At 55.9% G+C, this 24,907-nt stretch overlaps 3 protein-coding genes across 11 annotated transcripts; all 3 read right to left on the bottom strand.

The window, feature by feature from the left end:
* Positions 1-655: 655 nt before the first annotated feature.
* Positions 656-10,536, bottom strand: POLA2 (DNA polymerase alpha 2, accessory subunit). Of its 5 annotated transcripts, XM_054183993.1 has the most exons (18): positions 9,928-10,534; positions 9,337-9,464; positions 9,162-9,247; positions 8,914-8,968; positions 8,689-8,795; positions 8,401-8,594; positions 8,207-8,295; positions 7,951-8,106; positions 7,791-7,853; positions 7,647-7,689; positions 7,397-7,515; positions 6,834-6,872; positions 6,460-6,533; positions 5,345-5,453; positions 4,137-4,243; positions 3,738-3,797; positions 3,242-3,368; positions 656-1,613 (listed from the first exon to the last, which is right to left on the bottom strand). In XM_054183993.1, exons 1-18 carry the CDS (start codon positions 10,133-10,135, stop codon positions 1,467-1,469), a joined length of 1,911 nt encoding a protein of 636 aa, XP_054039968.1. In that variant the 5' UTR covers positions 10,136-10,534; the 3' UTR covers positions 656-1,466. The 5 variants fall into 5 exon arrangements, 4 of the variants coding, with proteins under 4 accessions (XP_054039968.1, XP_054039970.1, XP_054039971.1 ...); XM_054183995.1 differs by lacking the exon at positions 4,137-4,243 and having other exon boundaries at positions 5,345-5,518; positions 9,928-10,536; XM_054183996.1 differs by lacking the exon at positions 4,137-4,243 and having other exon boundaries at positions 5,345-5,515; positions 9,928-10,536.
* A 147-nt stretch (positions 10,537-10,683) lies between these two features.
* CAPN1 (calpain 1) lies at positions 10,684-18,467 on the bottom strand. 2 transcript variants are annotated; one of them, XM_054183989.1, is made up of 23 exons: positions 18,307-18,467; positions 17,782-17,913; positions 16,069-16,336; positions 15,782-15,851; positions 15,396-15,514; positions 14,879-15,012; positions 14,634-14,802; positions 14,437-14,520; positions 14,279-14,364; positions 14,125-14,199; positions 13,862-14,022; positions 13,604-13,782; positions 13,497-13,508; positions 13,176-13,387; positions 13,062-13,101; positions 12,923-12,988; positions 12,780-12,837; positions 12,633-12,697; positions 12,468-12,536; positions 12,286-12,364; positions 12,052-12,168; positions 11,248-11,306; positions 10,684-11,142 (listed from the first exon to the last, which is right to left on the bottom strand). In XM_054183989.1, exons 3-23 carry the CDS (start codon positions 16,333-16,335, stop codon positions 11,116-11,118), a joined length of 2,148 nt encoding a protein of 715 aa, XP_054039964.1. In that variant the 5' UTR covers position 16,336; positions 17,782-17,913; positions 18,307-18,467; the 3' UTR covers positions 10,684-11,115. The 2 variants fall into 2 exon arrangements, with proteins under 2 accessions (XP_054039964.1, XP_054039965.1); XM_054183990.1 differs by lacking the exons at positions 10,684-11,142; positions 11,248-11,306 and having other exon boundaries at positions 12,468-12,532.
* A 943-nt stretch (positions 18,468-19,410) lies between these two features.
* On the bottom strand, positions 19,411-24,906 carry SPDYC (speedy/RINGO cell cycle regulator family member C). Of its 4 annotated transcripts, none has more exons than XM_054183959.1 (6): positions 24,440-24,906; positions 21,253-21,382; positions 21,056-21,114; positions 20,853-20,938; positions 20,484-20,655; positions 19,411-20,039 (listed from the first exon to the last, which is right to left on the bottom strand). In XM_054183959.1, the coding sequence occupies exons 2-6, from the start codon at positions 21,362-21,364 to the stop codon at positions 19,806-19,808; spliced, it is 663 nt and encodes a 220-aa protein (XP_054039934.1). In that variant the 5' UTR covers positions 21,365-21,382; positions 24,440-24,906; the 3' UTR covers positions 19,411-19,805. The 4 variants fall into 4 exon arrangements, with proteins under 4 accessions (XP_054039934.1, XP_054039936.1, XP_054039935.1 ...); XM_054183961.1 differs by having other exon boundaries at positions 21,056-21,111; XM_054183960.1 differs by having other exon boundaries at positions 24,503-24,906.
* Between the last annotated feature and the right edge of the window lies 1 nt (position 24,907).

The following is a 24,907-nucleotide window of genomic DNA, read 5'->3' as shown; positions in this document are numbered from 1 at the left end:
GAGGCCGGACGAGGAGCATCAAAGCCAAAAAATGGGGAGAAAATGGGTTTTTGCTCCCGTCCTCCTGCAGCTGGCGGAAAAAAAATAATAATAGAAGCTGGAAACTCTGAAAAAAGCAGGAAAATAAAAAGGTCTTTTACCCAGGCTGGGAAAAATGGCGTTTTATTTGGGGTGAGAAGCGCTAGTATCGACAGATCAGAGGAGGAACCAAGATGTGACAGTGGGAGAAGTCCACGACGCTGCCCAGCTGCTTTCACTGATATTTGGGGAGAGAACGGAGCTGTTTCTGGCAAATCCTGGCCAGGAAAATCAAAAATCGCAAGGGAATCTCCCTCCCCGGATCCCGTTTTCCCCTGGTTTTACCCTAAATGTGCCCTAACGCCCACACAGGATTTAAAGGGTGAGAGAAGATAAACACGCCGCTTCTAGAGGGAGTCTGTAATAAGGCCAGGCAGGTAATTAAGTGGAAAATTAACGAAGGGAGACGCGCAGCAGCTCAGCGCCGCCTGACGAGGTTGTTTCCCAGCCTCCCGACGCCTGTAACTACCCCGCGGCAGGGAGTTACGAAACTCATTCCCTTTCTTCACATCGGATTTACCTTTTTTCCAGCAAAAAAGGCAGTATCGGAGCGGAACAAACACCGGGAGAGACGGAGCCGAGGGGAGAGGGGGGATTTTAATTAATTTTCTGCTTCCTCGCCACAAATTTGAGGCAAAAAGTGGCTGAAAGCTGCTTCAAACCCAAACCCAATGCTGGTTTTTCGCCCACCGCCGAGCCAGGAGCTGCGGCATCTTTCACCAAAGCCGATGAACCAGCAGCACAGCCCCCCCGGGTACCTCTAAATTAATTGCTTTCGGACTAATTAAACTCAGAGTCCCATAATGAGGAAGCTGAACCCAAGTGACATCACCGAGGAGGTGAATCCGGGACGCCGGTGCCCTGGCAGAGGATTTCGGCCCCACCGCACTCGGAGATTCCCCGTTCCGCACCAGGATTCCCCTGTTCCACAGGTAAATCCAGCTGGAGGCTCATCTTTGTTACCTAACGAGCGGGAGGGGAAGATGCAGGGGACCCGCTAACGAGCGACCCCAAATCGCCCATCCGCAGCCCAAAAAGCAGCGTGTCGCTGCTGATGGAGGTCGAGCGAAACCCCACCTGTGAGAATCGCTCCAAACCTCCGCTCCCTGCCGCCTCCTGCTTATCGTTCATCAACTAATTAGCAACTGTTGGGGGGTGTGTCTCTGCCCCATCCACGGAGTGCAGACCCACCACTTTGGGGTGCTCCAGGAGCAGCCGGGGCGCGGCGCAGAGTCGTCACCCCGCGAAACGGGGTCAGGGGACAAACACAAGCGTTTCGGGTGGTTTTTTTTTTAACCAAAATTCAAAGCGTCTTTTAACACCAATCTGCTCCCATGAAGAAATTAAACTGTAGAAGGCTCAAAGAAATAAGTCTCTCTCCTGACGAGTCAGATCTTAACGACTTGAGCGGCAACACACGGGCTCTTCCGCTCGCCCTGAGCGTCCTCCCGCTGTAGGTACAGGCGGCCGTAGGTCCCCCCGACCTGGCCCTTCGTCAGCCGGCCGGGATTGATGCAGACGCAGCCCAGCACGTCCTGCGGGAAGACGGAAGCGATGGTCACGGATCCTGATGCCGAGAGACGCGACCACCCGGCTACAGGTGACATGGACACTAAGAGCCACCTGGCTACAGGTGACATGGACACCAAGAGCCGCAACCGCCCGGCTACAGGCGACACGGACACAGAGAGCCATGACTGCCTGGCTACAGGCGACACGGACACCGACAGCCGCCTGGCTACAGGCGACACGGACACAGAGAGCCATGACTGCCTGGCTACAGGCGACACGGACACCGACAGCCGCCTGGCTACAGGCGACACGGACACAGAGAGCCATGACTGCCTGGCTACAGGCGACACGGACACCGACAGCCGCCTGGCTACAGGCGACACAGACACCGAGCCGCCTGGCTACAGGCGACACAGACACCGAGCCGCCTGGCTACAGGCGACACGGACACCGACAGCCGCCTGGCTACAGGCGACACGGACACCGACAGCCGCCTGGCTACAGCCAACGGAGATGCCAACAGCCATGACCTACGAGCTACAGCCCCGAGACTGTGCTTTATTCGTGCTGTAAACTGGATTTTGCCCAAATACGGGGGTAACTGACACGGTCCCCCCACGACATCCTTCTCCCTTAAACTGGAGGGACCGGGATCCGATGGGCAGACTGTTTGGAGGATGAGGTCGCATCCAGAGGGTGGTGGTCGACGGCTCCGTGTCCGGATGGAGAGGGGTGACCAGTGGTGTCCCCCCGGGGTCCACACGGGGACCAGCACTGTTGGACGTCATCATCGACGACACGGACAGTGGGACCGAGGGCTCCCTGGGCGAGTTTGTGGACGAGGCCCAGCTGCGTGGCACGGTGACACACCCGAGGACGGGACGGCGCCCGGAGGGACCGGGACAGGCTCCGCAAGGGAGAACCCCTCCTGAGGGTCACGAGGTCCTCGGCATCAGCCTCGGGGGGACCCCTGGTACCAGGCACAGGCCCGAGAGCAGCCCCGAGGAGAACCCGGGGTGCTGGGGGGTGAGAAGCTCAACACGGCCCAGCGATGTGCGCTGGTAGCCCAGAAAGCCCCCGGCAACCTGGGCTGCATCCCCAGCAGCGTGGCCAGCAGGGCGAGGGGGGGGTTCTGCCCCTCTGCTCCGCTCGGGGGCCGTCAGAGGGACATGGAGCCGTGAGAGCGGGGCCGGAGGAGGCCCCGGAGATGCTGGGAGGGCTGGAGCCCCTCTGCTGTGGGGCCGGGCTGAGCTGGGGGGGTTCAGCCTGGAGAAGAGAAGGCTCCGGGGAGACCCTGGAGCCCCTTCCAGTCCCTCAAGGGCTCCAGGAAAGCTGGGGAGGGACTCTGGAGCAGGGAGGGGAGCCGTGGGACAAGAGACAGGGGTTTTAAGGTAAAAAAGGGGAGATTTAGGTGAGGTATCAGGAAGAAATTCTTGGCTGTGAGGGGGGTGAGCCCCTGGCCCAGGTTGCCCAGAGAAGCTGTGGCTGCCCCAGCCCTGGGGGGGTTCAAGGCTGGGCTGGACGGGGCTCGGAGCAGCCTGGGATGGTGGGAGGTGTCCCTGGGGGTGGCACTGGGTGGCCTTTAAGGTCCCTTCGAGCCCAAACCGGTCAGCGATTCTGTGACTCCAGCAGGCCTGTGCCGCTGACTGACCTTAACGAAGTACCGCAGCTCTGAGGGGGTGACGAGGACGTCCGGGGTGACGGGTAACGAGGCGTAGCTGTAGAAGCTCTCGTAGTCGACATTCAGCTCCTCCGAGGGGGGGTACAGCGGGTAGTAACTGCCGGCAGAGGCGGGGAAAGACGTTACCACAGCCTTTGTCTGTGGCTGCAAGGCTCGGACACAACCAGCAGATAATTTTGGGGTAGAAAGCCTTATTTCTGCTTCTTTTGCCTGTCCCAGGTACCTGCCATCTCCGGGGGCAGCCATCAGCCAGGGAAGGCTGACGCACACCAGTCCGGAGGATTTACAGCGCTAAAACCCTCTGAATCCTGCCTTTAAAGGGTTATCAAACCCCAAACCAACAGTTTTTTAGGTTAAAAGAATGACTTTAAAGGGGAAGACAGCAAGGACAGTACAGGGCTCCCCTTATTTGGCCACAAAAAAAGCCCTTTTTGGGTTCGAGCGGGTGTTTGCAGTACGCCCTCACCTCCTCTGCGTCAGGACGTGCTTGAGGATTCGTGTGAACCTGTCCGAGATCCCAGATGAGCTGCGAGAGAAAAGGAGCTGTAAAACTGTTAAGGAAAGGGAGGAAAAGGCCAGAAAAAAAAAAAAAAAAAAAAAGGTCTTCCAGGCTGTGCTGATTAATTAGGCACGCAGCCTAATTAACGACCTGAGAGCTGCTCTGCCTGGCACCGCGGGACGGGGGCAGCTCTGCCTCCCCGTCAGATGCGCCAGGAGAGAAACGAGCCGCCAGAGGGGACAACCGAGGGGCGACCCCCCCTCCCGGGGTTGACGCCTCCTGCCCAGATCCTGCGAATCTGGGGCTGGATCCGGAGATTCCCCGCTCCGACGCGTTCCCGAGTCCGGGCTTCCCGCCAGCGCCCACCTGCTGATCTCCTCAACACTCATGTGGAAGATCAGGTCGGTGGAGGTCAGGCCCAAAACGACGCCGTCGACGTCCAGGGTGCAGGGCTCCGACACGAAGTGCACGCGCTGCGGGGACGGAGGGCGGCGCCGGGTCAGGCCACGGCTTTGACGAGACCCTAAAACACCCCCGAGACGCCCTAAAACGACCCCGATACGCTCAGCTTTCCGTAAACGTCCCAAACCTGACCCAAAATGCCCAAAAAACCTGCCCTGAAATGCTGCAGTCAGGCTGGGCTGTCCTCAAATATCTCAAATCTGCCTTAAATCACCCTAAACCTGCCCTAAAATAGTCACAATCACCCTGAGCTTTCCTTAAATGCCCCTAAACCAGTCCTAAAATGCCCCAAAACCTGTCCCAGAATGCTGCAGTCACGCTGGGCTCTCCTCAAATACCCCAAATCTGCCCTAAACCACCGCAAACCTGCCCTAAAACAGTTGCAGTCGTGCTAAGTTTTTCTTAAATGCCCCTAAACCAGTCCTAAAACACCCCAAACTTCCCCTAAAATGCTGTAATCAGGCTGGGCTTTCCTCAAACGCCCCAAATCTGCCCTAAAACGGTCACAATCACCCCGAGCTTCCCTTAAACGCCCCTACACCAGTCCTAAAGCGCCCCCGATCTGCCCCAAAACACCACAATCGTGCTAAGATTTCCTTAAATGCCCAAAATGCACCCCAAAAACCCCCGCAGCCGGGCTGGGCTTTCTGCCAGGAGCATCAGGAGGTGCTCCCTAGGGAAAAAAATAGGTTAAATTAAGGAATTGTAACCCAAAAAGGGCTGGGAGGGGCAGAGGATCACGGCGGGAGCCAGCTCGACCACCGCAGGCCCCATCTCACTGTGTTTATTTAATTCCCCATTTGCTCGTTAAGCGTCCTGGGGAACGCTGTGACCTAACGAGCGTGGCGCGGGGACCACCGGATTTCCGCTTCCAAATCCCTTCTCCTCCAGGAAGTCGCAGCTTCGCTGATATTTGCTCCCAAAGGGGATATTTTTGGCAAGAAATCGTTGCCAGATGGAGCAAGAGTCCAGGAAAAAAAAAAAAAAAGGGGGGGGGGGATTTCGCCTCAAACCTCGGCAAGGTTTTTGCTGGGAGGGGCGGGGTTTTCCTGGAAATTCAGCGTTTTTTGGCTTCTTTGGGGTAAAAAAGCGGAATCGCTGGGGTTCGTTACCGGTCTGTCGTCCTTGGGCAGCTCGGGGAAGAGGAACGGCGGCTGCGGGTAGACGTAGTCGTGGTGCACGTCCCGCAGCGAGGGCACGAAGACGAGCTGGGAGCCGGCGCTGGCGGAAGAAAAAAGGGAAAAACAGGCAATTGAGGGACAAAGATGAGCCGAGAGTCGACGCTGCTGGAAAAAGAGGGGAAAAAGCAGGCGATTAATGAACAGGCAGAGCCAAGGGACACTTCGACAGCCAGAAACAGCACTTTGCGTAGAATTACAGCTGGACGCCTTCAAAAATAGCCTATTTTGGAGCATTCTAGCAGTGAGAGGACCCAAAATCTGCTGAAATCCCCCCAAATCCCGCTTGGCTTTTTTCCGGAAAGGGGTTTCACCCCGTGGGCTGCGAGAAAGTGATGTTTTCCTGGGATCGAAGCCCCCGGAGGGTGTTGGCAAACAACAGGGCTGCGAATACGGCCTTCCCGCGGTGCGCGGTGACCGCGCTGAACCAGAGAAGCGCTAAAAAAAGAAAAAAAAAAAAAGCCTAAACCCAGCTTTTTTAGTAAATTTAGAAAACGATTATAAAGGAAAGGGTCTGGATGCACCAAGAGGAGGCTGAGGGGGGTCTGAGAGGGTTTTTGGGGTGTCAGGGAGGGCTGCTGACAGCGAGAGGGACGAGGGGGGCGCGTCCCTGTCCCTGCCGGCGTCTGGCAGCGGATGAAAGAGGCTGGAAGGGAAGAAAAAAAAACAAAACCCTTCGTTTGTTCTTTATCGGTGCCGCTGGGAGGGGGAAAGCGCCGTCACCCGGCCCCGGGACGACACCGCGGAGGGGAAAAAAACCACCGTGAAACATTCCCACTTCCTTTCTCCGTGGATTTTTGGGGGGGAAAAGCCAGGATGCATCTATAAATCATGCCTGGCAGCAAGCAAACGCGCCTCAAATCCATTTCAGAGCCCGTTAACGAGGCTTTGAACCAAAATCTAATGATTTCCCTCCTCTGCTGCCAGTTTCCCTCGTGGGAATCAGTGGAAACCTCCCGTCCAGATCCCGTCTGGGGAAGAAAGAGGAGGTTTTGGGCAAAAAGCTACCTGTGGAAGCTGTAAGACCTTCACGCAGTCACCATCCCTACCTTCTCGTCCCCTCAATTATCATCTTCAGGCAGAGCTTGAAGACCTCGGCGAAGGACCCCAGGAGCTGGCAGTTCTAGGAATTGAAGGAAAATGACGGGATTTATGGAATTCCCCTTTTTCAGGGTGTGCGGGGGGATGCTGGGACCACCACCCCCACCCCCCCCCCCCGCAGCTGCTTTGCCCTTCTGGAGTCCGGCAGCATGGATCAGCCCAAAATCCACACCGAAGGAGGAGTTTTGGGGGCAAAAATCAGCCTCTAGAGCGCCCCGCTCGTGCGCTGGGGGTCTCGGGGGGGCTTTGGGGGGCACCCAGCTGAGCCCCCACCCAGGGGTGAAGCCAAGGGGGCGTCTGTGGGTGCCCAGTTCTCCCTCACCTCCACTTGCTCATGCTTGGCATCCAGGAACGGCCCGAACTGCGAAGAAACGGTGAAAAAAAATCAGAGAAACACCACGAGCAGGGACAGCCCCGTGTCCCCAGCCCCAGGAGCCAAGTTAAAGATGTTAAACCACCCAGAAAAAGGTATTTTTTCAATTATTCTTGTTTGTTAAGCTCAAGTTTTATCCTGCAGCCCCAAAGCGGTTGGGGCAAAAGGGGAGACTGATAAAATTCGAGCGGGATGTCAGGCTTCAACTCCTGGGGCACTCAAAGAGCACGATTTACTCTTAAAACAGGGCACTTTTTATCACTTTAGGGTGAAAAACCTGTGTTTTATCACTTTAGGGTGAAAACCAGGTGGTTTGAGATAACGCCCAAGCTGCCTCTCTTCTCAAGCGGGGCTTTTTTACGCTGATTTTTAAGGTTTTGGAACATCAACTGGGTTTTCATGCCGCAGCCTCTTGTTTTATGATACATAACTGGTTTAATTGATTTGAATAATTGGTTTATATAATAAACCCGGCTGCCCCAGGCCCACCCGTCCCCGCTGCGGCCCCTCACCAGCACACAGACGTCGGGGCGGTCGCGGACGATCACCTCGATGAGGTCAGTGAGCGGGTCAAAGGCGATGCTGTCGGAGGTGGTGTAGGGTCCGCAGGCCACCAGCACCATCCTCTGCTCTGCGGGGGCAGAAGGGAGGGTTTTGGGGACAAAAAGAGGGGTTTTGGGGACACTCCGGTCTGGCGGGGAGGTTTAACACATCGTGGTGTTAAACCGCAGCGGGGTCGGTGGGCGAAGCGTCGGGGCTCACCCGGGGCCGGCTCTGTCGGCGTGTGGAAAGGAAGGGGCACCCCCTGTGGATAAATCATAAATTGTCTCGAAATCCTCCTTTTTCACCCCAAAACCCAGTCCCAAACCCATTGCTGGGGACACGCTGGCAGCGCCACGCCATCACCTCGTAGAGCTTCGAGACCACCATCATCCTCCCGGTGCTGTTGGTCCCCTCCAGCGCCACGATCTGAAGGTGGGGGAGAAAACGGCGTCAGGCTCCAATTTGGCGAAGTTTGGGGTTCATACACACCCCCCCACACACCCCAAAATCGCCGCGGCCGCACCTGGCCAGGAAAGAGGGAATATTCCTTCAGCTCCGAGAGGTCGAGGGGGATTTGGCCGCCTGAGGAATGTTCCCGGTCCCCTTCCAGCACCACCGATTTGGCGTTGAGCTTCCCGTTGCTGTCACAGCCGATCTGGCCCAGCACCGTCACCGGTTCCTGGGGGACGACAGGAAAAAAAACGAGCTGGTTTTGCCCCAAAACGCCCCCTAAAGGTGGGTGCAGGGTGCTGGGGTGACACCCAAGCGGGGGTTTTCACCTGCGCGGGGAGCAACACCGAGGTGAATTCCTCCAGGTGATGGTGGTTCTTGAGCGCGTCACCGAGCTCCTCAATCCTCCATGACAGCACTACAGAGGGAGAAAAACACCATAAACCCCCCCCAAAAACCAGGGTTACCACCCAAATCGAGGTGAGGGTCACCTCCCCGAGCCCCACCCCTTTCACAGCGTCACCTTCCCGGACGTCAAGTGCTTTCTGGAACATGAATTTGTAGCTTTTTGTCAAATTCTCTTCCGGGACACCGAAAAGTTTAGGGGTACAACCGGCGCCGCCGCGACCGCTCCAGGAGGGACCCTGGACGGAGCCGAAGGAAGCCACCACCTCCCCCCGGCTGCTGCGCGACGTGTATTTTTGGGAGGGGGTGACACTGCGGGGACAAAAAATGGAAGGGGGTGACGGTGAGGACCGGCGGCGGTGGCACCACCACGAGCGCCGGTGACAGTCCCAGCGCGACCGCTTACCTCGGGGAGAAGCTGTTGGGAGAGAAAAGCGCGTAGGGGCTGCGGGAGGAGAGGGTGCGCTTGGGCCGGGGGGTTTCTGGGGTGGAATTGCTGCGTTTTTGAGAACCCTGCGAGACAGAAAAATTTAAAAAAAAAAAAAAAAAAGGATGTTTTAGGGTGAGGGTTTTTGGGGCAGAAAACGGTAGAATTGGGGTTAGGTTTTGGGGTTAAGGTGTCGGTGCGCACCTTGGATGGCGTGGTGTAGGCGTCCAGCAGCTCATCCTCTTCTTCCTCGTCAAGGCTGATGGCTCGTTAAGGAGCACCCAAAACCCCTATTTTTGGGGGGGGGACACCTGCCAGCACGCCCCTAAGCCATGAATTCCCCCCGTTAACCAGCGCTAATGAAACCTCATTTCCAGGGGAGGGGCCGAACATGGTCTAGACACCATAACGCCCTGGTTTTTTCAGGAATCACCCCAAAACCTGCAGGATACAGCTCCTGGAGGGAGTAGATGTCGTGAAAGCCACTGTAGCGGTTGTCCCTCTTCCGGGGGACCCTGCTGCTCCGCTTGGCAAGGAGCTGGAGAAGGAAGGAGGGAGGTGAGTGTGTGTCCACCACTTTTCCTGGGGGTTTTGGGGTGGGGGGGACATTGGGTGACCCCCCACTACCTCGTGCTCGAAGGCGTCAAGGACGTCGGCGGAGAGCTGGGTGCCGAGGTCCTTGCTGGTGACGAAGGCCAGCAGCTCGTTAGCCAACGCCACCGGGCCCAGCCCGTGGGTCAGGCACAGCTCCACCACTGCAGCGAAGGGGAGGGAGAGAGGGGTCAATGGGGCTGGGGCCCCCCCCGGTGTACCCTAAAACCCACCGGTGGGCCCCCTCCCACCTCCTGCTCCAGACCCCTGAAAAGTTCCAGATCCCGACACCCCCCAACCCCTTATGCCCTCCAAATCCTGGCAGCGCCTGAAGTCCTGACCCCCATAACGCGCCCCCCATGACACCCAAATCACCCGAGACCCCCCCAAACCACTCCCCTGACACCTCCAGACCCCCAATACCCCCTCAAAACCCTCCCCTGACACCCCTAGACCCCCCAATACACCCTCAAACACACTCTGACACCCCCAAACCCCTCACTGGACGCCCTCAGCCCCCCAGTTCTCCCTCACACAACCCCCCTGACACTCTCAGGCCCCCGGCTCCCAATACCCCCCCTTCCCTCCCCCGACACGCCCGGGCCGTGTCCCCCGCGGCGTCCTCACGCTTGGCGGGCACGTCCTGGCCCTGGCAACCCAGCTCGAAGAGCGCCAGCTCCCGCAGCACCGCCTCAGCCGACACCGGCCCCTGCTCCGGCTCCGCCATCGCCGCGGCGAAAAGCCCGCGCGGGCGCGACACCGCCGCGCTTGACGGCAGCGGGGAAGGGGAGTGGGCGGGAGCACGCCTTATAAGGCAAGAGGCGTGGCCGCGCATGGCGGAAAGAGGCGGGGCCACTCAAATATACAGGGTCAACCGGCCAATGGGAGAGGGCGGGCAGGGAGAGGGGCGTGGCCACGCAGCCCGGCTGCTCCACCCCCCCCCGCGCGGGGTTGAGGCGGGGGAGGAAAAAGGCGGGAGTTTTCCCGCCCTCCCGGGGGTTTCCTCACAGCGGCGCCTGACGGGGACCGACCCGGAGGGAGCGGACCGGGCCCCGGAGGGGTCGTCCCCGCTCCGGGAAGACCGCCACTGGCCCAAGCCGACAGCCCCGGTCGGAGAGGGACCGCCCCGGTCCCTGACAGGACCCGCCCCGGTCTCTGATAGGATCGCGGGTTTTTGTTCAGAACAACCAAAAAACACCCCCCCAAACTGTATCTATAACCCCGCATATAAGCCCTAAATATACACTAGCTATGGGGTTTTTTGCACCTGGGTGGTAAAAGCGTGGCGTCGAGCACTCCTCAGCACCCAGCGGGTCGGGGGGGGCCGGTGGGATTCACCCTGAGGCAAAGCTGGAAGCTGGAGGGGGTGGGAAAGGACTGGTAGAAAATAGCTTTGATTTTAATAACGTTTCTTGGTTGTTAGTTGTTTTTTTTTCCTTATTTTTAATTTATACAATAAAAAAAAACCACCATTATGGCACCCGGTAGGCAGAAGATCCCTGACTGAGGCGCTGGGAAAGAGCGCGGAAGCGAGAGGCGATGGGGGGCTGAGACCCGGCGTCACCCCCCCGGGCTCCTTCGGTAGCAAGAGGCACAAAAACCGTGAGAATTCCCCCCAAAACAGCCGTGCAAGAGGCGAGGAAAGGGGCACTTCTTTGGCAAAGCGCGAGGGGAGCCCCGTGTTCCGGCTGGGGGTGGCCACAACACCTGCACCCCCCCACACCCTCCTTTATGCTGAAAAAAAGGCAAAAAAAGGGAAAAACTGGCGCGGTTCTGGCTCCGCAGCGAAGGCACTTGGAGGGCTGGGGGGTCTGGTCAGGCGAACATGGTGAGCTGTAGCCACTGCGGGAGGAGGAGGAGGGGGTGAGGAGGGGTCTGGGTGGGGTTTTGGGTGAGTTTTGGGTGGTTTTGGGGCGGGTGCCAGCCCCACGCAGCACCCACGGGTACCTGCAGCAAGTCGAAGGTGACGACGCCATCCTGGTCCACGTCCATCGCTTGGAAAAACCCTGCAGTGAGGGAAACGGTATTAGATCTTTGCGGGGAAAACGGGGCAGGACTTAAGGGGAAAAACCGGGAGGAAACCAGTAGGATTTAGGGGGAAAAATTAGGAAAACCAGGAAGGATTTAAGGGGGAAAGGTGGGAAAAACCAGCAAGATTTAAGGGGGAAAAGTCAGGCAAAATCCAGAAGTTAAGGAGGAAAATGAGGAAAAAAACCACTTTTCCTGGTAAAGCCTGTGGGGTTTTCTTCAACTTTTCCTGTTCAATTCCGTGGAAAAGTTAAATTCTGGGAAACACTGTAAAAACCCCACAGGATCAAGTGAGGAAGTTGGAAAAAAAGCCCAGCATTTAGCAGGAAAAAATGCAAAACAAGCACAGGATTTAAGGGGAAAAGTTGGAAAACTCAGTAGGTTTCAAGGAGAAAAGTTGGAAAACCCACATTTTTTTTCTGTGAAAAAAGTGCAAAAACCCAGCAGGATTTATCAGGAAAAGTCGGAAAACAGGATTTAACAGAAAAAATTTGGGGTTTTAGGACTTTTCCCCTTAAATCCTGCTTTTTTTTTTTTGCACTTTTTCTGGCTTCCCCGTCAACTCTTGCGGGGTTTTTCCAACTTTTCCATGGAATCGAATGAGGAAAGTAGGGAAAAGTTGTATTTTAAATCAATTTTTTTCCAATTTTTCCTGCTGAATCCTGTGGGAGGCGTGGTGGGATTGGCGGAAGCGGTGGGATTTAGGGATGAAATGCCGCTCACGGAACATGGTCTCCAGGCGCACGAGGCAGCAGACGAAGTTGTCGAAGTCGATGGCCAGGTCGGGCTCCGCGTAGCGGGTGATGATCAGCTCGTGCAGCTTTTTGTTCAATTTATAGCCTTTTTAGGAAACAAACAAACCAACCCAACCCACCCGAGGCGGATGGGAGGGAAATTTGTTAAAACTGAGGATGGTGTTAACGAAGCCCGGGGTTCATCGCCGGAGCGGGGCGTTACCTGCCGCTTCCAGCGCCATCCGCATCTCGTAGGCGCTCATGCTCCCCGACTTATCCAGGTCGAACTTGCGGAAGATGGCCTGCGAGCCCAACACCACCCCCCCCAAAAAAAATGGGGGTCACCCATGAGGAGAGAGACCCCAAAACCCCCCTTTCGCACCCCAACCCCCCCCCCAGACCCACCAGGTAGTTTCGGATTCTGTTCCACAGGATGTTGAACTCCACCAGCCCCAGCTTCCCGTTGCCATCTTTCTGCGGGGTGGGAGGGGGTTAAGGAAAAGGGGGGGGTTTGGGGTGCCCCCCTCCCCGAAAAAATACCCCCGCCCCACGGCTGGCGGTGGAGGATACGTCCATGAGGTTGACCATGCTGCGGCAGGACTCGGTGCTGAACCCTTTGGTCCGGAGATCTTTATCTGCAAAGAAGCCGGTGGTTGTCTGCCTTAACGAGTTACAGGGCGATTAAGGCGAGGAGCGGGGAACCCGCCCGCGGCTCACGTTTGCCGATGATGCGGTTGAGGATGGTCTGAAGCTCCGTGACGCTGATCTCCATGTCCTGCGGGGAGAAGACGGGGTGTTCTCCGGCAGCCCCGTGCCACTGCCTGTGTCACCGGTGTCACCCGTCCCGGCACCCCCCTTACCGCCCCCGCCAGTTGCTTGAAGAGCTGCTTGAAGTTGTCGTCAATTTGGCTTTCGGAGAGCACTTTCTGAGGGAAAAAATGGCAGGTTTGGTAAAAAGGCCAGGCCTCGGCACCCTACAGCGTTGTCCACCACCCTCACCTCATCCGGGAGCGTGGCTTGGATCTTGTCATCCATTTCCCTGCAGAGATAATAAAGGAGAGTTTGTCCTCAAGAGTCGCCCGGCATCGTTAGCACTAACGAGGCGTCTCTTACTCGGTGCCGGCTTTCTTCTCGGAGAAGACGCGGAGGACGAAGTCTCCTTCCTTGTTGGGCTCGAAGGTGGAGGGCACCACGATGTATTCCCCCGGCGGCAGCCGGAACCGGGTGCTCACCTCCCGCAGGTTGATGAACTGCTCCGAGCGGGCGCGCGAGGCGTTGGCCAGGAAGAAATCCCGCTTCAGGTGGACACCCGACTTCCCCACGTGCTGCCAGAACCGGGGTTAAAAACACCCAAAATAACCCCCAAAAAACCTCCCCCACCTTCCGTGTTTCCTGGTTACGGTGACGTTGTCACCGCCGGCGACTCGTACCCACCTCGGGAGGAACCTGGAGGAGAGGAGAGGAGAGGAGAGGAGAGGTCTCACCTCTTCGTCACTCGGCCGCACCGGGTGATGCCGGGTGACGCCGGGTGACACCATTACCTCGTAGACGGCAAATCCGATGGTCTCCATGTCCTTGCCGTAGCGGCGCTCGCGGCGCCGGTGCTTCTGCATCAGCGCCAGCAGGAAGCTGCAGCCGGGCTCGCGCCCGCCGCCCTCGTCCCCCTCGTCATCCACCTCCTCCAGCTGGATCTTAAACTGCGGGTTTATCCAGAAAGTGGCTGAAAAAAGAGCAAGAGGAGGTTAAATCCATGCCAAAATTAGCAGTTTTTTGAGGTGAAATTCCTCGGTGGTGCCTACCGGGGTAGTTCCTGCAGCCGCCGGCCGTGCTGCCGCGCCGCCACGTCCCGTCGTAGAGCCGCGTGTTCCACTTGCGGAATTTGCGGGATTGGAGAGCGTCCGGGGTGAGGTTGCAGATCTCCAGGCGGGTGAATTCCCGCAGGAAATCCCGGAAGGACATCCTGGAGGAAGAGGAAGCGCCCAAGGTCAGGAGGGGGAAGTTTTCCTTCTTTTCCTGGCGCAAAACAGCCGGGAAAAGGGGTTTTTAATCCCTTTTTGCTTACCAAAATTCGCCATCCTCCATTTTCACCATCAGCTGCTGCCTCAGCGCCGGCTCCACCGCGTTCCACTCGGACGAGCTGCAGGTGACAAACGGATCTCATCCACGGGGCCTGGCGGCTTCGTTAATTAATGCTAACGAAGCTTTGCGGTCCTCACCTGTCACTCCAGGGTCCCGTCCACTCCACTTCTCCCCAGGGATTGCGCATACGGATCAGGCCCAGGGATTGGCCACGGTAGTTGATCTGAAAATGGCGCCATCAGGGCTCGTGACCCAAAAAGCGCCATTTTCTCTCCAAAACGGCGCCGTCTCTCACCTGCTTGGCCCCCGTCACAGAGTAAGCGTGTCCCTTCACCAGCTTCTTGAAGGTCACCGCCTCCATGTCGAAGGCGCTCGTTATCTGCGAGGAAACGAGACGGCGGCTGTGTGCGGTGCCGTGCTTATTCTAATGCTGGGTGCAGGACCCCCCAAATCTTGAGTTTTTTAGCCCCAAAAGGCCCCCCTCTCGCTCACGTCGATGGAGCAGCCGAGCAGGGAGCCGCGCTCCAGCGCCTTGAGGATGATCTGGTAGAGATCGGCCGGCGGCTTGCGCAGGTCGTACCACTCCGTCACGCCGCCCGTGAAGTCCTCGAAGCCCTCTGAGGTGCTGCCGCCCGACAGCGCCTCGTAGCACCCGTTCACCCTGCAAGACCGGACCGTTTTGGGAGCGTTTCACCCCAAAACGCAAGGCAGGGAAGGGCGGGGGAGGGAGGGCGTACTTGGCATAGGCTTTCTCCAAAAGGGCGCTCCAGAACTCGGTGCCCTCGGCGGAGTGGACGAAGAGCAGCTTGCCGTCTTTGGTGGGCAAGTAGTCGTCCACCACCACGTCCAGCCACTCGCCGAACTGCCAAATCTGAAGAGGAAGAGGAGGCCAAAGGTAAAACCTCCACCTTTTTTTTAGCCGGGGAGTGGCGTTTTGGGCAGAAAACACACGTTTTGGGGTCCCACAGTGCATATCGCCATGAGGGGAACAGCAGTGGCACCAGGCCAGCATCACCCCGCCGGGAGATGAACCTCTGTGGCGGGAAGTGCCTCATTTGGCCCCAAAATGGTGGGGGATCCTCACAAAACGGTGGAGGGGAGCCCCAAAATGGTGGGAAAGCCCCAAAATGGCAGAAGGAGCCCCAAAATGGTGGGGAATCCTCTCAAAATGGAGGGGGAGACCCCCAAAATGCTGGAGAGGAACCCAAAAATGGAGGGGGACCCCCCAGAATGGTGGTGGGGTTCGTGCCTGACCTGGAAGTGGAAGATGCCGGCGTAGCCGTGCTGGAAGCTCTGCCCATGCGGCACCACGCGGTGAAGGAGGGTCTCGTTGAGCGTGAGGGAGGCGATGGCCGCCAGCAGCCAGCAGTCACCTGCGGGCACCAGTTTCCTCTCAGTTTTGGGGTAAAAAAGGCAATTTTCTGGTCACTCAACACCTCTATATATGTTTTTTTACACTCCATGGGTGTTTAACGGGAAGCCACGGCTGGTTCTGCCACAACCCACCGGTGCAAGGTTCAAACTCGCCACTGGCGGTAACGGCAAACAAGCCTCGACTGGGTAGAACCATCCCCAAAACCCTCCATTTTGAGGCAAAAAAAAGAGAAAATCAGGAAAACTGAAGCGTTGCCGCTCCCTACCCAGCGCTCCCTGGCAGATGTCGGTGCGCGTGGCCCCGTCCACGATGAACTGCGGGCGCGGACACAGCTCCTGCAGGGAAACACCCCCAGTTCCGTCACCAAAATCACCAAAATTTGGATATTTACAGGGTTTTTTTTCCCCTCAGAGCCGCTGCCGCGCCAGGAGGAGCTTGCTGCAGTAACGACCATCAATTACACCGCGGGAATTAAAACCCAAGCGACAAGCCGGGCGCTCCACTGGGGGGAAGGCAATTAATTAGCGCCCCGTCATTAAGACTGCGCCTCACCGTCGGCCTCTTCCACTGGACGCCGTGGGTTTTGGCGGTGCCGGGGCCCAGCTCGCGGAAGCCGAGGGAGGCGGGAGCCGGCGGGAAGGTTTGGTCGCGGAAGAGGGTTCCGGAACGCCGACATTCCTCCACCAGCCGCCCGAAGTCCTGCCCCAGGTACCGCACTGCGTTCTCGTGCCGCCCCAACCCCAACGCCTTCGCCCGCTGCCGCTGCACCTGCGCCGAAACGCCGGTGCAGTACACCGGCACGATGGGCTCCTCCGCCATCCTGGGGAGAAGACAGGGGAAATCGGGCAAATGGCAAAAAAAAAACCCCAAGTGCTTAAAAATTGAAGCTTTCCGCCTGATTTTCCTCCTCGGCGCCGCTGCCGGGTGCTGGGGCGGCTGCGCTCTCCCTCGCGCCTGGACGAAGTCAGGGAGCGCCTCGTGCGCCCCCTTAATTAAATCAGGGGGAGGATAATTAGTGGATTTAAAGGCGCCTCGCGTTAACGGGGGGATCTAATGACGAGTAACTAGCACGGCCTCGTTTGCGGGGGCTTGGCTTGACAGGGAAGAGGGGGGACACAGGGGCTTTTCGGAGCTATGTACCCCCACCTTGTCGGGCATTTTGGGGGGATTTGGGGGTTTTGGGGGGGTTTGGGTTCTGCTTTAGGATCCCCACTGTGCGTGGCTTGAAAGAAAAAAGAGGATTCTGCCCCCAAAAACCGCAACAGTTAGTTTATATTAAACGCACCGATTATGATCCCATGGAGATCCTAATTTCGGGGGCAAAAATGCTAAAAAAGCGCTGTAACTCCCCCAAATTTGGGGTCATGCCTGGGCCGCGCAGGGTTGGGGGTGATTGGGGGGATTTTGGTGAGCTGAATGTGCCACTGTTTTGGGGTGAAAAGAGGGAATTACAGGGGCGGGAAAGCCCTCCCGCCCTCACCACCCCCTGCGGCAGCTGCTCGCTGTCTGTAACCCGAGCGGGCCCAAAATAGTCGTGTTTAACCTCGAAATGGCCCCGTGGTAACAAAAAAAAATGACAATTACGGCACCGGGCAGCCCCAAACGCTGACAAAATGAGGGGAAACGGCCCCAGAACAGGTCCTGCAAGTTGCAGTGTGTGTCACGGCCGCTCCCCAGGAGCACAGCCCCAGGCAGTGCTGCCGGGCCCATGTTAAACTCATAAAGGCCTTAATTAAGCACAAGGGAGCTTAATTAAGCGTTGGGGAGCTTAATTAGGCACTAATTGGGGCCACAGAGGGAGTGACAGAAAGATGACACCGAAGTTAGCAGTGTGGCCCCCCAAAATGCGGCCGAACACGGGGGCTCCTGCCACCCCAAAGCCCAGCGCGGCCCTCGGGGGGGTTCAGGGACACCCTAAAAATGGGGATTATGCCCCAAAAAAGCACAAATTGTCCCCAAAATAAGGGGTGGTGGGGTGGCAGAGTGGGTTAGAGACTCCCCCCACCCCCAGCCCAGAGCAGCTTTTTGGGGCAGGGTGGAGGCCTCACTCACAGGGTGCTTCACAACACTGTTCCCCCGCCCCATTAACAACGTTCTCGTTAACGAGTTTCCCCATTAACGGGGTTCTCGCTAGCGATTTTCCCTGTTAACGAGGTCCCCCCCTTGCACGCCTGTGCCCCGGGGGCCCCTCTGCTTCCCTGTACCCCCCCTGGAGAGAGCAGGAGCCGTTTGTCCCTCCCCAGGGATGAATCCCTCCATACATACACTTTTTGGGACAGCAGGACAAAAATCGCCTCTTTTCACCCCGTTTCCAGGAGGGCAGCAGGTACCCGGTGTCCTGGCAGGTGCCGTGGGGCGAAGGCTCAGCCCCTCGGCAGCCGCTTCCCTCCCGTTGCGCTGGGGAGAAAATATCATGCAAAATGAGAGAAAACATCAAAAAACACTATATTTTGAGCAAAAACATTAAAAAAACCACAAATCCCCCATTCCCCCCCCTCCCCGAGGCAGATTTAGCCCCCCAAAAACACTTTTCTGGTTAAAATGAGGCTCAGTTGTGGGGTGGGGGAGCCCCCCCCAGCTCCCAGCCCCTTCACGGCTCCAAGAAGGAAGGAAAATAGGCCAAAATAATGGGTTTTGCCCGTTTTCCCCATTTTCCCCCCCGATCTGGCAGCGCGGGGAGTTGTATAAGCGCCGCTGGCCACAAAGTTGAGGAGAGGGGGAAGTGCCTCCTGCCTTGTCACCCTGCTGCGGGGGTGGCTGTCACCTCCTGGGGGGACACGGGGGACGTACCTCGCTGGGGGCGGGGGCCGCTCCCGAACTCGCCGCTTTTGGGTAAAATAAGGAAAAAAATAAATATATGTATAAAGTCTTCCTTAAGCAGGAAGGCGAGGCCGGGTTGAACCCCCCGCCCGCCTCCGCCGAGACTCCTCCCTGCACTGCTCCTCCCTCAGAGCCTGCGGGAGGGGAAATGGGGTAAAAGGGAGCGATTTTGGGGGCGGGGGGAGGACCCCGAGGCGTTTCTGGGGTCGTTTCTAGGGCCGTTTCTCTGTTTTTTTGGGTCTGTCGTCCTCCCGCAACTGCGGGTTTTTCGCCGCATTGCAACGGGCGCTGGCAGCCGCAGGGCCGGAGGGGGGGGAATGCTGTTGTGGGCCGGGCCGCACGCCACATGCGTGTGCAGAGGGCTGGACATGCACGGGACATGTGTGTGCATAACCAGGACATGAGTGGGGCTTGTGGGTAGAGGGCTGGGACACACCCAGGACACGTGTGTATCAAGGGCTGGGACACACATGGGGCATGTGTGTGCAGAGAGCTGGGACACACATGCAGAGGGCCAGGACACATAACGCACACATGTGTGCAAAGGGCTGGGACCCATGTTCAGGGCTAGAACACACATGTGGAGAACAGGACATGTGTGGAACACCCATGTGCAGAGCAGCAGGAAATGAGACATGTATACGCAGAGGGCTGGGACACATGTGTGCAGGGACACAAGGCACACGCATGTGCAGGGTGCTTGAACACACCAGCACATGTGTGTGGAAGGCTGGGGCACATGTGACATGTGTGTGACACGCACAGGGCTGCCGCCATCCCTACCTGGGCCCGCAGGACCGGTCCCTCCGTTCCCACCTCCTGAGGAGAGAAAGGGGGTTGGGGGATGTGGGGGGGAAGAGCCCCCCCCATCACCCCACTGTGGGGGGCACCCCCAAACCAGCTCCCCCAAAAACAGCTGCCCCCCCCAAATCAGCCCCGCCCCCAAATCACCCCCTTCAATCTATTCCCCCCCTTCTTCTCCACACACAAAACACAAAAAAATAGTGATTTATTCTTTTTTTTTTTTTTAATACTTCGCATTACCCGTTTTCCCCTTTTTTTTTTTTTGGCATGAAAGGGGGAGGTGGGAGGGTGCTGGGGGTCTCAGTGTCACACCCCCCTCATCCCACACACCCTTTGACCTCACAGTGGAGGGAAGACACAAGAGTTTGTGGGCTAAAAACAGGAGATATTGGGCAACAGGCAGAAAACAAGCATTTTTGAGCAAATTGTTGTCAACTGGGGTTTATAAATAAGGGGGAAACAGGACAAAAATGGGGAAAAATAACCAAAAATCACTAGTTTGCACTGTAGAAGAGAGAGGTTCAGCTCCGCCATGAGTGAAGGTGGATTTTGAGTTTAAAAATCCCAATATTGGCTTTGCTGCGAGCAAGCTATGAAGAAGAGAGACATCCAGGACGTGGCCCGGACACAATTTCAGCCGATTTCAGCCCAAATGGTGTGTGACCTCAGTGGGTTTTGGCGGAGTCGGGCAGCAGGGCGGCGCTGGGGCGGCGTGGCGGCAGCAGGATGATGGTGTCCTGCGCCCAGGGACCCTCATCTTCCTCCTGCTGCGGGGCGGGGGGCCTGGAGCAGCGCAGGCAGGGGGAGGGCCAGGGGAGACACTGGGGGCGCGTGGCCCCGCTGTGGTGGGGGGGTCGCTCCCGCCGCCAGGCCCAGTGCCAGGGTTCCACTGCCATCACCTGCACAGAGGGGTTTGGGGTAAAAAACCATGAGTTTGGGGATAAAAAACCCCCTGACACTGGGGGGGGGGGTTGCTCTAAAACCTGCTGCAATTTGAGGGACATACCACCCCCCCTGCCACCACCACCCCCCGGCACAACAGGGCAGGGGGTTTCATTCCCATCCGCCCCTGCCAGGGAGAGCGACTTGCCTGACCGCAAAACCTCACTAATTAACCTTAAATAAAAAATAAAAATAATCCATTTTCAGAAGATACAGACATTTTTCAGCAGGGAAAGCGGCATTGGGCAGCAAACCTGCCATAAAAATTAAGATTTCACTTCTTTTTTTTGATTCTCACCAGGTTTTGGGGATCTTTAAGGGCCTTTTTTGGAGGGTGAGTGGTCTCTAAGGATTTTTCGGGGTAAGATGAAGGGATTTTGGGTGTTTTTCACAGCACCAACCTCCTCACAGCAGTGCCGGCTGACGGCCGCCCGGTAGCTCATGCGGGCCCAGAGACGGTCGCGGCGCCGAAGGAAGCGGGGGAAGAGACAGCGCCAGCGGCGGCCCAGAGCCCAGGGGAAGATCTGGTACTTGTGCTCCTCCTCGTCCTCTTCCATGTCATTCGCCAGGTACCTGTGGGGGGGAAAATGGGGTGAATTGTGGGGATTTTGGGCAATTCAGCAGGTAGGGGTAGTGGGAAGGGGGCGAGGCAGCTTGGGGATCTCCAGGGCAGCATGGGTTTGGGGAGATTTAACAGCATCAATAGAGCCCCCCGCTTCGTTAACGAGCGGGCAGCTCATTCGTTAATGAAGTCACCTCGGGGTACGCACAGGGCAGTGAAGAGGTTGAGGCGGGTGTACTCGCTGGTGGGCAGGCCGGCACGCTTGAAGTACATCAGCACCATTGCCAACAGGTACTGGGAAATGAGGAAAAACACAGTGATTTTAGGCAAAAAAAGGAAAAAAAGCTGAATTCAGGCAGAAAAGGTGTCTTGCTTAAAAAAAAAATAAAGCAGAGTTTTTGAAGGACTAACCTTATCAGAAATCCTGCAGCAGACATCCATCGACAGGAATTCCTGCACCACGTTGTCTTCTTCAAGAGGAAAATTATTACATAAAAATATTTTTTTGGGGGGGGGAAACCTCCCAGTTTGGGGGTTTTCAATGATGCAGGGGAATTGGTTTTTCCCAATTTTACAGGATTTCAGTAGTTTTGCAGCCATTCCCTTACCCAGCAGGTTGAAGAAGGCTTCTCGCTCCTGGCGGTGCAGGCGGAGGCTCCGGGGGGTGCTGGGTGGGGGTCTCTCACCACCCGGGGGGGCTGGAGATGGGGGGGGCTTCATGGAGGTGGGGGGGCTGGCCTGAGGGAGAGGGGGTGGTGGGGGGACAGCCCAAAGTCCCCCCAAAACCAGAGCAAGCCCTTAATCCCCCCAAAAAGCTCTGAGTGCCCCCAAAAGCCCCAAGACCCCCCAAACCAGACCAACCCTTTAAACTCCCAAAAAGTCACAAGTTACCCCAAAAGCAACCAGCCACCCCAAGCTCCCCCCAAAAAAACAAACACCCCAGAGCCCCCCCAAACCAGACCAACATTTTAACGCCCAAAAGCCCTAAGCTCCCCAAAACCAGACCAGCAGCCCAAGTCACCCCAAGAAGCAGGCCAAATGCCCCAAGGTCCCCCTCCAAAAAAAACACAGGCCAACAAATCAAACACCCCAAATGCCCCCCAAAAAACCAGACCAACCCTTTAACACCCAGAAAAGTCCAAAAACCCCAGACCAGCCACCCCAAAGCCCCCCCAAAAAACAAGCCAAATGATCTAATGTTCCCCAAGACCCCCAAGAAAACAGAGCAGCCATCACAAGCCCCCCAAAAAACAGACCAGCCATTCAAACACACCAAAATGCCCCCAAAACCAGATCAGCCCTTTAACCCCCCCAAAAAGACCCTTAACTCCAAAATGCCTCAAAGTCCCCTCAAAACTCGATCAGTTCAAACACTCCAAGTCCCCCCAAGAACACACCAACCATTGAAAAAAAACCATAAACGCCCTCAAAAAAATCCCAGATAAACCCCCCAAAACTGACCAAGCCCCCCAGAGCTCCATTAAAAAGCTCCAAGTCCCCCCCCTAGAAAAAAACAAATGAACCATGCAAACACCCCAAATCCCCCCCAAACCAGACCCCTCATTCAAGCCAAATGACACAAACGCAATATCCCCAGCAGCATCTCACACCCCGACTCAAAATGTAGTTTATAAAGGGCTCATTTTACCCCAAAATTGCCTTATATCAGTAGTTTTGAGCACTGGGCACTGCTAGGTTTACCCACAGCATCCTCCCCAATCAAGGCGAGTTCATTAACGAGCACTAATGAAGCAGCCCCTCTGCACCTCAACTTGCTCCTAGGACCATCCCAACCACTGCACCAAAACCCACCACTTTCAAGCTCTGGGTCCCTTTCGGCCACTTCCAAGTGCTTTAGACCACAAAAATTCAGCTTTTTATGCTTTTTTAAAAAAAGGATCAGGAGTAATTGTAGCTGAAGTGAATATGCAAATCAGCTGCTATGGGCTTTTTGTGGAATAACGAGGACTTCATCCCCAGGGAAGCCTCAGGTTGGGAGTAACCATGCTGACCCAATTTTCTCCACCTACTTACTATTTTAAGTGATTTTAGGACAAAAAAATAGATATTAAGGAAAAAAAAAAGCCTCACGTTTTGATAAACTCAGGTTTAACTCATTCTTAGCCTTTTGTGCCACAGGAATGGTACAGAAATTCCCTCCTCCAGCCCCAAACCAGAGAAATAAGACGCTGTCTGGTTTGCCCAGCAGGAAAAAATGTAAAGTTTTCTTTTTAATTTAATTTTTTCTTAAATTACTGTTGTCTAGTAAGATTTAAGGTGCTGAATTTTGCCTTCTGCTACCAAAACACCACATTAAGCCCTGCTGATCTCAAAAAAAAACCCACTTAAAGCAGCATCTCAACCTGCTCCAATTTCCTCACTCCCCTCTATTTATCAATTTGAGGGTTTTCCCCAATATTTCATCAGTTTTTGCATTATTTAAGCAGCCACATGAGAAGAAGGGAATTTGAGAGCCACCTGCTCCATGCCTTGCAGGAGGATAAAGGGATGCAGAGAGCATCCAGCTGAAATTTTGCTACCAACTCTTTAAAAAGCCCTGAAGTACCTCAAAGCCCACCTGCTGGGAAAATTAAACCTGCAGTTGGCAAAAAAAATAAAAAAGTTACTTTTTTAATTAAAAAAAAGCCAACCTAGTGCTCCTGTTTTAGAAATCCAAGCTGCTTTGAAGGGGTTGGAGATGGGGGGAGCAGCTGGGCTGCCCCCATATAAATATTACTTGGTTAAAAACTCAGGGGTACTTGGTTAAAAACTCAGGGGTACTTGGTTAAAAACTCAGGGGTACTTGGTTAAAAACTCAGGGGTACTTGGTTAAAAACTCAGGGGTACTTGGTTAAAAACTCAGGGGTACTTGGTTAAAAACTCAGGGGTACTTGGTTAAAAACTCAGGGGTACTTGGTTAAAAACTCAGGGGTACTTTAACCGTGGGAGTGCCAGTCTTCAAGGGATTTGAAGGATATTTTTATAGCAGCTACAGGGGTCAGACGCTGAAAATGATCAAGAAAACCCCCCAATAACTAAAGCAATTTAGGGTTAGAGTAGCTCTTGTCTCAAAGGGGTAATAAAGACTACAGATTTACCACCCAAAATCTAAATCCACACTTATCTTCGATAAGAAAAAAGACAAAACCCACCTTGTTTTTGCAGGTTTTATTATCGCTGCCCAGCACCCAACCTCAAACAAACCATCACCACAGGGAGAAGGGACACACCTCTGCCCCACTGCTGCTCAACAACCACCCCAAAAATTACTGGGAAAACAATAAAATCCTTTTCTATTTCTTATTTCAGGGCACTTTGGTAGGATTACTATCACCATCCACCAAGGCACAGCTTGCCATCTCCTCAGGACACAAAGACATTGCAGTAGTTTCCTCAAAAACGAGGAGAAATTATAAAAAAAAGTATTTTTTTACACCCATATTAGTGCATCCTCCTGTTCAAAACAGTTTGTTTGTCCTCAGGGGTACCAAAATTTGGTTTCAATAAGGTAAGAGGAGCATAATTCTCCTCTCTCTCCCTCCTCAGGGGATTTTTTTTGTTTGTTTTTTTTCCAGAAGAACATTTAAAGGGCTGCATTTGCCTCCTCTCCTTTGATCCCAAGGAAGCATTTAAAGGACACAATAATTGGGGATAGCAGAGCCCCCAGAGCTGGAAATCCCCCCCCTCCACCACCTCATCCCCCACCACAACAGATAAGGGGCACCGTGCCATGCCGTCCCTCTCACGCATCAAGGAGAAAAGGGAAAATTAAAAGATTTACAGAGTTGTTTTCACCTCACAGAACTAGGGCTGGCTGCTCTCAGCAAACAAGGTGAGGTGGAAGGGGGTAGTTTTTACCTCATGGCGCCCCTTTTTTCCCCCTCCCTCACAAATGGAGGGGGGGGGGGGGAAGCAGAGAAATCCCCTCAGAAAGCGACGGCGACGCCCAACCGCTTTTCCCGCCTTTTTCCTCTCACCTGAGCAGCGCGCGCGGGGCGGGGCAGCACAGGCATCGTGGGCGAGGAGCCAACTTGACCCCGCCTCTCCCGCCCACCTCTCTTATAGGCCGCGTGCCCGCGGCGCCAGCCAATCAGAAGGCGGAGAAGGAAGAGGCGGGCTCCCTTCTCTCCTCCGCCCTCACGCGCCGCTGCCTGTCAAAGGCCGGGAGGCGGGACAGTGGGCGACATTAGCCAATCAGAGGCGCGGAGCATGGGGGCGGAGTCGCTGATAGGCTGGGCTCTGTGAGGGGGGGCAAGTGTGAAG

Source organism: Rissa tridactyla, chromosome 29 (genome assembly GCF_028500815.1).
Source record: "Rissa tridactyla isolate bRisTri1 chromosome 29, bRisTri1.patW.cur.20221130, whole genome shotgun sequence".
NCBI lineage: Eukaryota > Metazoa > Chordata > Aves > Charadriiformes > Laridae > Rissa > Rissa tridactyla.
The sequence above is the reverse complement of the archived record's forward strand: the minus strand, read 5'-3'. Positions and strand labels throughout refer to the sequence as shown.